Consider the following 15,397-nt stretch of genomic DNA (forward strand, 5'->3'; position numbering starts at 1 on the left):
ACTGTCCTCCTCTACTCAGCTCTTATGAGGCCCCCCACCTATATTGTGTGGACGTTTTCTTGAGCCTATCTATCACCTATAATCATCTATCACCACTCCCAAGTACTTGAGGTGCACCTTGCAAACCAAGACCTTGTATTTGAAGTGAAATTCTATTAGAATTGAAAAAAGGTGACGTTTGACCTAAATTATACAGTGATTCCTTGAATTAAACCTACTTCCTAAAGTACAGCCATTATTTATCTACAACCAAGTAGTAGCAACACTAACTTCTTTGTAAATAGTTGTAGTACAGCGACCATCTACTGTATAGGGAGAATACGTCTTTTGTCAGAAAACAAAATAGCAGTAGGTGAAACAGAGTTTATAAGTGCCATCCCATTTTATTACCTCTTCCAAGGCAAAAGAGCGCACTTGGTAGTATAACAGTGTTGCAATATTCCCGTCACTTCCCCTGTGCCACAGCGTACATTCCTGTGCTGCCTTAAAATTCTTCAGAAATAGCTTCCCAGTCGTCCATTAGCAGTCTTACAGCTAACTCAGCACTTAAATATCTTAAAGTCTGCTGATGGCCTTTTGGACTGGGAAAAAAGGGTGTGAGTATCTGCTTCGTTCATGGCACTGAACAAATGAGATCTGATGCAACTACCTACCATGAACTGCTGTGCCTGGACATCACACTGCTGCTAGGGATGGTGATAGTAATGTGCAAAAAGAAAAAAAGGCTGAAAGTTACGGAAGCGTTACCTGTGTTACCCATCTTATGCCATTTAAAAAATTAAAGTTGAAACAAAACATTCAAATTAAACAACAGTGGTAGAGTATTCCTGGGAATGTGGCAGCAAGATGGGAACTTATTGAAGGATGTTTTCCAGTTCCTTTGGGTTAGTGTCTGCATAGTAACAGAACCATCTCACTTCAGAATTGAGCTGGCAGGCAACTGGGTCTGTTCCTTCAATAAGTTCCCTGTGCAGTTAGAGATGGCCTATTATTGGAGTTCAACACTTTTCTTTCTTCAATATAACACTGCAAAATGCACATATTTTTTAGTTGTAGTGGGTACACGGGATGTAATAAGCATAGCATACATTCTTAAGAAAGGATTGCATATGCCTTCTGTAGAGAACTTATGCTCTTGGCTGAGACAGGAAAAGCTATTTCCTTTTCCAGATATTTCTTCTTCATTTTTTTGCTGCCTTTGTTAAATTAATTTCAAAATATGGACAGAAAGCTTCCATCCAAATAATCAGAGCTAAGATGCAATTAGTCTGAATAGAACATCCCTACTAACCTGCTAAATTCATTTTATTTATAATAATAAATGTACATATATGTGCAGAATTGTTTGTGTGCTTAAATAAAACTGATGTAGGGAGACTGCCCTGGGATCTTCCCCTGCACACGTGCACTGCCTCATTAAAACGGGAGCTGCTGTGTGTGGTTAGCATGTTAGATGACAGATTGCCTCCTCCCTCTGCCCTGATGCACAGAATATGATGAAAGTAATGCTTTCTTGTCTTTCGAACTGTGATAGCACACTACTTACCAGGTTGAAAACTATTTCTTAAGCAGTATCCTCAAATAGTGGAGCTGGGATCCACAGATAGTCCTGAGAAATGGGAGTCCAGTGATCCAGTGTTCTTCTCAAGCAGCTTCTGCATTCCTGCAACCCTGACATGTGAACAGGCCTATAGGAACCCAGCAGGATTTCCCTGTAGTTGGGGAAAAAGCCAACCACTCCTACAAACCACTGTGCATTGAGCACTGCCAAGTTCAGATCTGTAGCACTGTGATGATGGTTTAAGAAATTGGATATCACAACAGCACGAAGGTGGTGCGTTTCCCTTTCAGCTGCTGATTACCTGCTGCTCTTTCTTGGAAAGATGAGGTTGGTGTGGTTATTAGCTCCATTAAATGCAACTGGATTTAGATGCCGTCAACTTCTAGTTAATGTGGAGGCAAGAATAATGGGGTGCAAGGGTGTCTTATTTTAGTGCAGAGATGTAGGTGGGAATTGCTAAGGATACAATGGGCTGAAGTACTGAGCTAGAGTAATGGGAACTACAACTATCATTCATGACATAATTGGCATGTTAAATAGTTCTCTTAACATCCTCCCCTTTCAGTCTCATTTGAACTGTGGAAATATTTTGTTTTGTAAGTTAAAGGCAAATACATTAAAGAGTGGAAATGCTCCTGTTATTGAAGATAGAAATAGCCATACTTGAAGTAGTGTGAACTGCAAGAAAAAAAACGTTGTTCAGAAAAAGCAGATTTCCAAACCAAGCTGTTACACCTGAGAGACCCGGTAAATGTTGAGCAAAATTTGCTCTTAATATCAGCTAATCTATGAGCATGGTGTGAAAATTGGACTCTAGCTTTTGAAGCACTCGTGCTTGAAAACAGTGAACAGTTGAATTTGAGAGTCTAAATCATGACTGCAACAGGACGCAGGAGCGGGGAGAGGGGAAGGGAAAAAAAGTGGGCATAAATCCTTTAATAGATGGCATATAGCAAGAACAGTCTTTGTCAAAAGCGGAGGCACCACAAGAGGGTGCCATTTCTTTGATTTTCATAGTGTCTGATCACGTTTCAGTTCTGGGTCACTTGGTCTGAGGCTGATAAAAAGCACCCAGATGACTCTTGCATGTAGCTTTGCCTCTGAGAGCTCACAGTGAGCATTTATAGCACTGATCTAAGAGCAGGAATATGTACTGATATACCACAAAGCACTGAATACTAACACAAAATGAGAAGGCAAATGGTTTTCAACTAGTTGTTCAGGGAAATATAACTCCAAAGGTACTTTGAAGCATCATGTTTGTAATTCATCAGTCCTTCTAAAAATTTGCATGACACACAGCCTAATAAATGTGCAATAGCAGATGAATATGATGCTATCAGGTCTGACTCGTGGAATCTTTCCTACAGAAATTACCTGCAGAGTTTTCATAGTTAGGCTAGCTAAAAAAGTACCTTCTGTGTTATAAGATGTAAAGAGTTATTTTGAAAATCCAAACAGACCGAAAGAACACCTACATCTTCCAATCTTAATTCCATTGAGCTAGGTAATTGTGTTTGGAAATTCCCACTGAAAAGGAAAAGAAAAAAGAAAAAAAAAAAGGAAAGGAAAACGATAGAATTTTTTTTGCTCCTAAGCGTTAAAGTAGTTGTATGAAAATATATCCGTAAGAATGTATCGGAGTGGGCGTAGCCTGTGGTGGGAGGCTGAAGTGTGCCAGCAGAGAGAAAGGGAAGAGAACAAATATTTAAGAGAAGAAAAAATCATTCAATCTTGCATCCAGTGCTACTTTACCATTCGTCTCATTATATGCTTTCTAAAAATATACAGTTTATACATGAAAGACACTACTTAAGAGCCACAATGATGCTTCTGATATTTCATTTATTTCCATAACTTTTCATACAGTTGTATTTTGTATGTTACTTCACCACTACCACCACCACCTTTTTCCCTCTGTAGCTTCCAGCTTGGTATTCAGTGAAAGTATTAAAGAAGTGGTGAGGTCTCACTGCTCTGGGGAGGTTGGCAAGAACATAAACACAGAAACTAGAGTGTTAAAAATCTGTCAGTGAGACAGCGACAGTGTCAGGCATGGAACTTCATCGTGTGTATTCCTGTCTTTTATACTTGCAGGAAAATAAACATACAGCTTCTAACAAAGCTATAAATTAATTAATCACTTGTTAGATGTGTCTGTCTCCATGTTTGGCAGTAAAAATTGAAAAAGAAATTCAATTATTGTGCATGATCCTTGATGAGATTTTCAAAAGCAGGCTGTATTTAGATACTAGCACAATTTTATGTTCACATTCTGAGGAATTTTAAAATTATTGACAGTTCTTTAAAGCTTCATTTTTTATGTCTTTTATAGAGCCATGACAAAAATACCAGAGTAGCAAACCAGTTCTTAACATTGTAATTCACTTAAATATTGGGAAAAAAATAGTTTCTTTGATTAACTTAAAAACAATTAAAATAACACTTCATAAGCATGATGTTGCTAATGGAATGTCTGCATGTATGAGTTAGAAACTTATTTTGGAAAAGCCTCACCCTGAAAAAATGGCTCTCTCAATCTCCAGCACTATCTCAGAAAGAGATTTTTCTAGGCTGACAGTAATAAAGCATTCTGGTGCTGTAGGAGGCTCCAGAGCATCAAACTGAGACTGAAGTAGTTTCAGTGGCATGAAATGTCCTCTCCTCTTCTCCAGGCGGTGAGCAATGAGGTCTGCAGGACCATCCAGATGAACAAAGAGGATATTCAGTGCTGCATTTTCTCCTGGTTTCTCTGACTGACTGTTTCCAATTGCAGATGCTCCACTGACTAATATATGTCTATAGATTTTCTTCAGTGCTGAACAGGCCAGAACTGCATCTTGTCTAGATGATTCTTCTCTATCAAAAATGACAACAAATAACACACTGTCATGAGAGACAAGCCCTGTATCCTTGTAGAGGACAGCTTTGGGAGTACTGGCAGGCCACACCAATGCCATGTGCTTCCACATGTCTGCAATTATGCTTCAATTATGCAACAGTGCAATTAACACACTGTTGAGTTGATTTTGGGAAGTTTCTGGAGTTAGGCAGCAGCCTTGGCTGGCATGTTACAAAACACAGTGGATCTAACATAATAATCAAGACAAATTTCTCAGGAAATGAACCCATGCTCTAACAAGATAAGATCACTTGGTATGCACATGGAAGCAGTGGCCATTATGCAAAGCTAGAGCAAGAAGAGTGTGAGGAGGAGATCACATTAGAGGAAAGTGGCTAGACGTGACATTTTTGAAGAATAACTTTTGAGATGATCTATATAAGCAAAATTCAGTACATTTTTTGAAAATAAGTGGCTGATGTTACACAGTGATTCCCTTTCCATCTACTCCTAATTGATTCTGTGATCCAAGAAGGAACATAGCATACTGGCAGCAGACTGTAAGTTAAGGGCAACTGTTGGCTGCAATGATCACCCTTTCCATTTGCAGTAAAGGTGCAAATGGGTGAAATGAGCCATGACAAGCTGTGCCAAGTGCTAATCTCTATGGTTTTCAGCAGGCACCTTGCCAGACTAAATCTCCCCCTCTCTTTATGTTTCAGACCCTAGGTGCTTCTGAATAGGCAGCAAATTGCCCCAGAGGTTGAGTGCCAGCAGTTTAGCAGACTTCTGCCACATGAAACTCAGAAAATGCATTCAGTGTCCAGATCATTGAAAAATTAAAAAGATATCTGATACTGGTGATAATTAAAAAAAAAAAAAAAAAAAAGATAAAACCAAGGAAACAGAGTGCAAAAATCAGTATTTGAACATTCTATAGAACTCTTTGAAGCTTCACAAAATGATTGAGATTGGAAAGAGTCTCTGGAGGTCATCTGGTCTAAAATCCTGTGTTCAAGCAGAGACGCCTACAGCAAGCATCGTGTTCAGACAGCTTTAGAATATGGATGGGGAGTCCACCAGCTCTGGGCAGTCTGCTTGCTGTTAGAGCTCAGTCGCCCTTACTGTTCCTCTCAAGCTTCAGTTCATGCCCACTGCCTCTTGAACTGTTATGGTAACCACTTGAAAGAGTTTGGCTCTGTCTTCTTTGCAGTCCCCACTTCAGATATATAGCCACCCTGGTGAAATCCCCCCCTCACCTCTAGGCTCCATGATCCCAGCTCTCAGCCTTTCCTTGTAGGAGAGGTAGTCCTGTCCCTTCATCTTCACAGCCCTTACTGGGTTCTCTTCAGTAGCTCTGTTTTTTACTGGGAAGCCCAGAACTGGACACAGTACTCCTGGTGTGGCCTCACCAGTACTGAGGGGAAGGATCACCTCTCTCCACCTGCTGGCAAAACTTCTCCTGAAGCACCTCAGGATATCATTAGCAGCAAGAGCTCATTGTTAGTGTTCAGCTTTTTGTCCACTGCGACCTGCAGGGCCTTTCCTGCCAGGCTGCTTTCCCGCTGGGCAGCCCTCTGCATGTCTTGGTGCTTTGGACTTATTTTCAAAGCACAGGACTACATTGCTCTTTGTTGAACTGTCAGTTCACTTCTCCTGTCTAAGTTCCTCTGAATGCCAGCTTGGCAGTCTTGCATGTCAGCCACTCATCCCAGGTGGGTCAACTGCGAGCTTGCTTCAGGTATACTCTTGACCCAGATCACATATGAAGATGTTGAATAGGATCAGATTCAGTCTCTACCCATGTAGCACACTTCTAATTACATCCAAGTAGACTTTGTGCCACTGATCACCAGCTTCTAAGCCTGGCCTCTCAGACAGTTTTCAGTCCAACTCACCAGCCCATACTTCATCATCTTCTCTAAGAAGATCCCATGTGAAACACTGTAAAAGCCTCATGTTCAGGTAGACAATATTCACTGCTTTCCCCTCATCTACTAAGCCAGTCATTTCATCATAGAAGATTATCAGGTTTGTCAAGTATAACAACACCTCCGTAAATCCACACTCACTATTCATGATTCCTTTTCTTTCACATGCCTGGAAATGGTTTCCAAAACAAGTTGTTTCATCATATTCCCAGAGATCAAGGTGAGGCTAACCAGCCTGTAGTTCTCTGTGTCTTCCCCTTTCCTCTCTTCTTGATTATAAAGTATTATTTACTTTCTTCCAGTCATGAAGCACCTCTCCCTATTGCCATGATTGTTCAAAGATCACTTGAGAGTAGCACCAAAATGACATCTGCCAGGTTCCTTAGTGTTCCTTGTTAAATCCACTTTGCTCAAGTATTCTCTAATCTGCGCCTCTTCTACCAGGAGAAGATCCTCCTTGATCCAGACTTAACCACGGGTGTCCATGGAAAAAGCCTGGGATTCGTTTTAAAAAATACATATATATAGTCTTCCTAGTAAAGACTAAATTGGCGAAGGCTGTGGTACAGACTGTGTCACTGCAACCTCTGCCCAGTCTGATATCAGACACCTGGTCTATCTTTCACTACTTACGTACTGACAGAAGCCCTTCTTGATTACCTTCGTCGTTCCTCACCAAATTCAGCTTCAAACAGGCTTTGTTTTTCCTAACAGCATCCCTGCATCCTTAGACAGTGCTTCTGTATTCTTCCCAGGTTACTTATCTCTGCTTTCTCCCTCTGTGTGCTTCCTCATTATGCTTCAGCTTTTCCAGGAGCTCCTTGTTCACCCACAGGCCTCTCAGAATTTCTGGCTGACTTTGTGCTTGCTGGGATGGACTATACTTGGGCTTGGTACAGGTGATTTATGAACATCAAGTTTTTCTGCACCCCTCTTTCCTCAGTGTCTTAATCCCATGGAATGCTTCCAAGCAGATTCTTGAAGTAAGTTCTCCTCAAGTACAGGATTGCACTCTTGCTTCTTACCTGTTTTCCCCCCACAGGAACCTGAATGCCACTGTCTCATGGTCATTGCATCTAGAGCTGACTTTGAGCTCCGATAAGCCCTCCCTTGTTTGTATGTGTGAGATCCATCAAAGCATCTCTTCTTGCTGGCTTTTCTGTCACTTGAGTCAGAAAGTGTCACTGATGCTCTCCAAGAACATTCTGCATTGCTTATATTTAGCTGTGTTGTTCCTAAAGCAGACACTCTCTACATTGCCAAAACATTGGTTTGCTCCTCAGTCCTCACCTGTAAGCTCTCAGCTGGCTCCTCAGCCAACCGCAGGCTGTATGCACTTCAGCTGCTCTCTCACATAAAGGGCAGCTCTTCCTCTTTGACTTCCAGACTTCACCTTCATCCAGTGCAGTACTCAAACCGTTTGAGACACACCACCAAACCTCCATGGTTCCAACAAGATCACAGCCCCACAACTGCACACAGTTCCCATGTTTATGTCTCATGTTGCACATATAAACCTGCAGACATCTCACAGGCACTCCAGTATTTCCCAGAAATGGTCTGTTGCGTTTTTCCCCCCTTCTTTTTCTCCTTTGGAATCATTCCCTACTGCCAGTTCCTTGCTTACATGCAAATGTTTGAACTGAAATCAGCTAAGACCAATCTTGCTTGCTTTTTATTCTCTGTTATTTACATCACTCCAGGCCCTCTTTTTGTCAACAAAGTGTTGTTACCCTTCACAAGACCGCTGATAACTCTCTCTCTCCTGTCATTCCTGCTTTAAAACCCACATTTCCAGGTTAGACATCCTTCAGGCAAAGACAGATTTGCCTCACTAAACAAGCTGGACACAACTCTACCAGATGCTAATTATCCAACAAGTTCCCATCATCAACGAAACCAAAACACCATTGCCAGCTTCACAACCAATTGTGGGAATGCAATTTCAGTGTCTTCCCTCTTACACCATTTGTCTTTTATTGGAAAGACTGAGAACACCAACTGGGCCACCATGCCCCTGATTGTTTTTTACAAAGCAATAAGAGTTTAGCATAACATATTAAGTTAAAGACAGGTGAGTTTAAAGCTACACGTTTTACTATTCTCACCTTCAAGTTCAAGAAAACTTTGAATTACCTTTGCCTCTGAATAGTGGAGGTAGGATTATTTGAGGTTAGAAAGTATATAATCACTATAATACAGAGTTTAATAAAAAGCTGATCACCTGACAAATCTCTGAATACAAATGTCTCTAAAAATTTTTATCCTACTATTATGGTCCTTATATTCTCTGTTATGCCCTTTTTAAGTAGATACTGTTGGGCTTATTATCCTTGAAATGATCTGTAGACAGAAGGAAAAAACAAAACTATTACTGGCAACAATTTTCCCAAAACTATTATTCAGGGATTATCACACCCTTAGAAATTATTATGGCACCTTAGATTATTGAAAATGGAATGCCTTTACTAGCTGCAAAAGTTTTTACATTACCGCACACATTTCTGTTTTGGAACATTTTTTGGTCTTGTTTTTTATTTATTTTGTCTTTATCCCAAAATTCCTTCAATCTAGAGGTTTTCTTACCTCCTCAGTATATCATGCAATGCACAAAGCCATGGAATCCTGTCCTAGAAACAAAACAAATTAGTTCAAAATTGTATGTGAAATGCATTTGAAAGAATCATATTTAACATCTGGAGTATTTATTAGCATTAATATGTATAGCCAGTTCATTTTTCATTGTCATCCTTCCTCATATAGGTTTGCTACCACTGCTTGCATCCTGTTTTTTACATACACCTGCAAATATCTTATGGAGGTAAAATGTTTTGAAGAACAGATAAATTCCCTCTTGCTACTACAATATAGTTCATAGAATCATAGAATCACCAAGGTTGGAAAAGACCTAAAAGATCACCCAGTCCAACCGTTCACCTATTCCCAATAGCTCCCACTAAACCATGTCCCTCAACACAACATCCAGCCTTTCCTTGAACACCCCCAGGGTCGGTGACTCCACCACCTCCCTGGGCAGTCCGTTCCAGTGCCTGACCACCCTTTCTGAAAAGTAATACTTCCTCATGTCCAGCCTGAATCTCCCCTGCCGTAGCTTGAAGCCATTCCCCCTGGTCCTATCACTGATGACACGAGAGAAGAGGCCGACCCCCAGCTCACTACAGCCTCCCTTCAGGAAGTTATAGAGAGCAATGAGGTCTCCCCTGAGCCTCCTCTTCTCCAGGCTGAACATTCCCAGCTCCTTCAGCCTCTCCTCATATGGCCTGTGCTCCAGACCCCTCACCAGCTTTGTTGCCCTCCTTTGAACACGTCCCAGGGCCTCAATGTCTTTCTTGCAGTGAGGGGCCCAAAATTGAACACAATACTGGAGGTGCGGCCTCACCAGAGCTGAGTACAGGGGAACATTCACCTCTCTGCTCCTGCTTGCAACACTGTTTCTGATGCAAGCCAGGATGCCATTGGCCTTCTTGGCCACCTGGGCACACTGTCGGCTCATGTTCAGCCGAGCATCAATCAATACCCCCAGGTCCATTTCCTCTACGCAGTCCTCCAGCCACACCGCCCCAAGCCTGTAGCGTCGCCTGGGGTTGTTGTGGCCGAAGTGCAGGACCCGGCATTTGGCCTTGTTGAAACTCATCCTATTGGCTTCAGCCCAGCTCTCCAGCCTGTCCAGATCCCTCTGTAGGGCCTCGCTACCCCCAGGCAGATCCACACTTCCAGCCAATTTGGTGTCATCTGCGAATTTACTGAGGGTGCACTCGATGCCCTCATCCAGGTCATCATTAAAGATATTGAAGAGGACAGGCCCCAGCACCGACCCCTGGGGAACACCGCTCACGACTGGTTGCCAGCTGTATTTAACTCCATTCACCACCACTCTCTGTGCCCAGCCCTCCAGCCACCTCCTGACCCAGCCAAGAGTGTATCCATCCAAGCCTCTGGCTGCCAGCTTCTGCAGGAGAATGCTGTGGGAGACAGTGTCAAAGGCTTTGCTGAAGTCTAGGTAGACCACATCAACAGCCTTTCCCTCATCCACCAGATGGGTCACTAGATCATAGAAGGAGATCAGGTTGGTCAAACAGGACCTGCCCTTCACAAACCCATGCTGGCTAGGCCTGATCCCCTGGTCACCCTGCACATGCCGCATGATCTCCCTCAAGACAATCTGCTCCATAACCTTCCGTGGCACCGAGATCAGGCTAACAGGCCTGTAGTTCCCCGGATCCTCCTTACGATTCAAACGTAGTCTTCTCTCAGATAGCAGCTTATACTCTGAATGGTTTTCTCTTTTCCCTTCTCTAAAAGGCTGAGGCTTTCAGGAACTACTGCAAGGTGTTAAGACAGATCTAAATTTAGTTATCTGCGATAACTGTATAATTTTTATGCCAGCAGCAACCACAACTAAATGCACTCATAGCCACAGTTTTGCAACTCCTTTGCTCAGTAGTTTGGCAAAGGCAGTGTGAGTGATTGATTGGCTTCTTAATATAATCTGTTCTTAAACCTTAAGCTCTCAGCAACTTTTGTCATACCAGCTGAGTGATGAACTATTGATCCCATTTCACCTTTCTGTGCAGCTCTTACTGGATGAGGGCAGCAAATGAAAATATGGATAGATAAATACAACATTTTCTTGTTATTATAATTACAGGTTCACTTTCCACTGCCTTTCAAGGAGGCCTTTATAATTCTGCACCACTGATGTTATAGAAGAGATACTTGCTTGGTACCACACACCAGTAACACTGATCATTCAATTATGCAGTTCTGTTTTACATGACAATGGCTTTGGTGAACTTCCAGCTAGATGAAAGTTTTTAATAAATATTTAGAACATTTTTTTATGTATTAAAGAACTCCCACGTTCAGCCTTATATTGCTAGAGATTTTCCACGAAAAGTTCTTAAAACTCATTTTAAGCAGGAGCACATAAAAAAAAAAGTACAGAGTAACAACTGCAGTAATTGAAAGTGATTACTTCAATAGAGAAACGCAAAGACCTTTGTGTGTCTTAACATATTTAAGGCAGAAAACATGTAATCTAAAGTTCCATGCATTGATGTAGAGGAATAGCTCCCTGGGGCACCCAAAGAAGCGCAGGGGCAGCAGGTTGAGGGAGATGATCCTCCCACCCCACTCTGCACTGGTGAAGCCCCGTCTGGAGTACTGTGCCTCCTCAATTCAAGAAAGAGAGAGCCCAGCAGAGGGCTACAAAGATGATGAGATGATGTCTGCAGCATCTCCCTTTTCCCTTCTGAGAAAAAGCTGAGAGACCTGAGACTGTTCAGCCTGGAGAGAAGACTAAAGGAGGATCTTATCAGTGCTTATAAATATCTAATGTACAGTCAAATGAATGAGGCCAGGCTTTTTTCAGTAGTGCCCAGTGACAGGACAAGGGGCAACAGACACAGGAAGTTCCATCAGAACATGAAAATTGACTTTTATACAGTGAGGGTGACAGAGCTCTGGAATAGGCTGCCCAGGGATGTTGTGGAGTCTCCTCCTCCGTGCTTATTCAAAACCCATCACGACAGTTTCCTGCGCAACATACTGTAGGGTACCTGCTTTAGCAGAGGGTTGGACTGGATGATCTCCAGAGGTCCCTTTTGACCTCTGTAGTGCTGTGATTCCCCTAATCTACAGATCTAGACAATCAACCTGTGTTTATAAAGGAAACAATTTTTTGTAATATGATTTGACAGAGGCTGCAAAGACAAAGTACTCTACTCTTCCAGAATTCATAGAAATTACCTCATCATTTAGTGGCATTCCTGCTGCCATCTTCTTTTTATTCTCTGGAGAATGATAGTCATCTGCATCATAGAATTTCCATCCCAGCTAAGAAAAAAGAAAGAAAGAAAGAAAGAAAGAAGGAAGGATCATTCGGCCAAATCAGATTTGGATAGATCCTATTGAGGATCCCAGAATTAATCAAGACACCTAAAATCTAGAGGCCTCTTACACTTCAGCATGAATCACCATTAATGCAGTGACTTTTACCACAACTATGAGCTCGGCAGAACAGTAATGATTGACACGTAATGTCTGTTCCTTCTATGTTGTGTTTGCAATAGCTGCCCAAACCGGCTTCAGTGAGCAGGCAGACTGCGCCGTGAAGCTGCCACGTTTGCAGCACGAGTAAGTGCCAGTTGTCCAAGAGCGGTGGGCTGCCGCACAGAGCGAGAAGCTAAGAAGTCACATCGGTAGAAGAACAGAATGCAGCCATACCTTTGCTGCCAAACGTGACCCAACCGTGGTTCTGCAAAGAAGCACAAGGAGCTCGTTATTCCGGCACCTCCGAGAGACAGGGCTCCCAGAACTAAACCTATCTATTTGGAGACAAATCTTTGTTTATAGCCGTAAAATAAAAGCAGGCGTGACTGCAAGCCCACGCTTCGAAGAACCAAACCAGAGCGCCTCCCTTCCCCACCCGTGCAGCCGTGCGGAGGCTGAGGCCTGCTGCGGGATGGCTGTGCCTGGCCGAGCCGCGGACGTCCTGCCGCCGGCGGCTCGCCGGTTGCACCGCAGACCATCGCCCCGCCGCCCGGCACCTACTTCCCGGAGCCGCTCACGCCCATGACCACCAGCAGCACCATGGCGAGCCCCGCCGCAGCCCCGCCCGTTCCGCGCGGCCCTCCTCTCCGCCGCCACCGCCCCTCGGTCCGGCCCGCCCCTGGCACAGAGGCGTCCCTCCGGCAGCCCTCCCCCGCCGTGCGGCTCTGCAGGCGGGCCGGGCGCTGCTGCCCGGTGTTCCCAGAGCTGCGCTCACAGCTCCCTAGGAAGCGCACGGCAGTTAGCGCTCCCGCTTATGTAACACGTCTGACAGAACTGTCGAGCGTGCACGGCTGTTTGTACATACCGCTTCCCCTTTGCTTACGGACTTCTGCCCTTCCATCATACTTAGCCTACTGATCCGCGCCGCGGTTACCTCTGCTCCGTGTGTTTAAAGGTTCACGAGAGCACGAGCTGGCACCGCCGCCCCGCAGGCCGTCCCGACCCGCTCCTCGTTACTGCGGGAGCGGCTCCGCCTGGCGGCTGGGCGCTGCCTGGCCAGAGCGGCGAGGTGAGGCGAGGAGGCACTTGTTGCTCGCAGGCGTGTAGCTTGAGTTTAACCCAGAGAATTCATGCTGTGCGGCCGTGACTTCAAATGTCACTTCTTCCAGTGCAGTCTCTGTAGGAAAACGATCATCGTCGCTTTCCTATCTGGCTGATTTTCAGCTTTTTATCGTCACTTCTCCTAGAGTTTGATCACATCTAAATCTATGTGAAGTGATTGCTGTCTGCTGCTGGTGCTGTGATGGGGAATGCAGCATAGCAGCAGCTAGGAGTGACAGATCTCCCCTGTGTGATTGGTGACAGCATCTTTGTGGAAAATGTTGCAGTCTAGGCAGAGCATACAGATGACTAGAACCGGTGAGTGGAGCAACTGCTTTTTTCTTCTTGCCTTTTAGCAAGTGTTGTAGTATGTGTGAGTTGCAGGGAATATAAGTTAAGAGGCCTAGGTAGAGAAAGCTGAGGGATCAGCACTCGGCTGGGTGTGAGGTGGCTCAGGCCTGCAGCTCGTGCTTATGTGCTTGATCACAGCAAGTGTAACGCAGAGATACTGCAGTCATTAATTCCTCCAGCACAGGTATCTTTGCTGTGTGAAGGTGGAAGCATTGCTTTGCTTGTGGGAAGGGGCATGCGGGTTTTTACATGTTTTGGTTGGTCAGCCTTGGTAGGCACTTCTAGCGACTGAACATCTGGAAACTGCAGTCCAAAATCTATGGAAAGGTAGACACGCACTCAATCTGCTAGCAGAAAAAGCTCAGCCATCTCTCATTTCTAAAAGAATAATGGCTGGCAGGTGGTGAAAATAGCTGCCCCTTAGCTGATATAAAGGCATTGAGAGAGGAAAGGGGTACCCAGGAAAAACTGCAACAGTGCTCGGACACCAAAGGTAACTGTATCATAGTGAATGCTCTGCTGCAACTGTGAGAGCCAGCTGCTGACCTCTTAGGGGCCACTGTCATCAACAATAGATAGTAGATGGTAAGCATGTTACATTACAGGTACTAAACTGTTCCACAGCAGTGCTAGTTCCGAATGTTACACAGTCATTATTATGAGAAATTTCGGTTTGACATAACAAAAGAGGTCTTCAATGAACAAGTTTAGTGATACAACATAATTAATGTTTATTAATGTTTATTAATGATTACATTTAACACTTCTGTTCCAAAATTCCCTTTCTGGTTCCTCTCATACACGTTGATAGAAAAGTTCTTATTTTTCTTTAGTTTACAACAAATATCTAATAGACATTGCAATTACAAAATTGGTTTATTGAAATAGTTGGGAGAATTGAGTTTAAAGGAAAGTATCTCCATGTTTTCATTATATATATTTTCTTTCCATTTTGTTCCGTTCTCAGTCCTTTTCCGTTCCTAGTTCCTTTCCTTTCCCCATTCCCATTCCCTTTCCCCATTCCCTTTCCCCATTCCTTTTCCCATTCCCTTTCTCCATTCCTTTTCCCCATTCCTTTTCCCCATTCCCTTCCCTTTTCCCTTCTCTTTTCCCTTCCCTTTTCCCCATTCCCCATTCCCATGTGTAAGGGCTGCTTAAATGGTTGTGGAATGAATAGTTTCATCATACCCTGAATATACAAAAGTAAAGCAAACCTTAGAGATCTAATAGCAGGGATGATTCTTAATTATATATATAATGTTCTTCTTCTTTTCTATGCTTTTATATTAGTTCCCCCTTTGAAGGATTAAAATTACTAAATTTCTAACAGTTAAGTACATTATATCAACAGTTTCTCAAATAGAAGCCTTTCTCCAAAATTGGGATGATTGAGTCAACCCCAGTTTCTGAAACCAGAACAAATAATGGGACTTTATATGAATTGAGCTGAATAAGAAATTCTGAAAGTACATTAAGTATCTCAGTCAGCATGATTCTTTTTCCTTTATGGAACACCTTGGAAATGTTATGAAAGATGAATGTCTTTTTTCTTTTTTTTCCCCCCTGCTATCTGTCTCTGTCAATTCAACTAAGATTTCA

At 43.3% G+C, this 15,397-nt stretch overlaps 1 protein-coding gene across 5 annotated transcripts; it reads right to left on the reverse strand.

Moving 5' to 3' along the window:
* Positions 1-3,386: 3,386 nt before the first annotated feature.
* IDNK (IDNK gluconokinase) lies at positions 3,387-13,355 on the reverse strand. Of its 5 annotated transcripts, none has more exons than XM_052700785.1 (5): positions 13,281-13,355; positions 12,581-12,611; positions 12,104-12,190; positions 8,921-8,964; positions 3,387-4,420 (listed from the first exon to the last, which is right to left on the reverse strand). In XM_052700785.1, exons 3-5 carry the CDS (start codon positions 12,131-12,133, stop codon positions 4,075-4,077), a joined length of 420 nt encoding a protein of 139 aa, XP_052556745.1. In that variant the 5' UTR covers positions 12,134-12,190; positions 12,581-12,611; positions 13,281-13,355; the 3' UTR covers positions 3,387-4,074. The 5 variants fall into 5 exon arrangements, with proteins under 5 accessions (XP_052556745.1, XP_052556747.1, XP_052556743.1 ...); XM_052700787.1 differs by lacking the exon at positions 13,281-13,355 and adding an exon at positions 12,908-13,156; XM_052700783.1 differs by lacking the exon at positions 13,281-13,355 and adding an exon at positions 12,904-12,980.
* Positions 13,356-15,397: the final 2,042 nt, after the last annotated feature.

This window comes from Tympanuchus pallidicinctus, unplaced genomic scaffold, assembly GCF_026119805.1.
Source record: "Tympanuchus pallidicinctus isolate F22 unplaced genomic scaffold, pur_lepc_1.0 scaffold4, whole genome shotgun sequence".
NCBI classification, from domain to species: domain Eukaryota; kingdom Metazoa; phylum Chordata; class Aves; order Galliformes; family Phasianidae; genus Tympanuchus; species Tympanuchus pallidicinctus.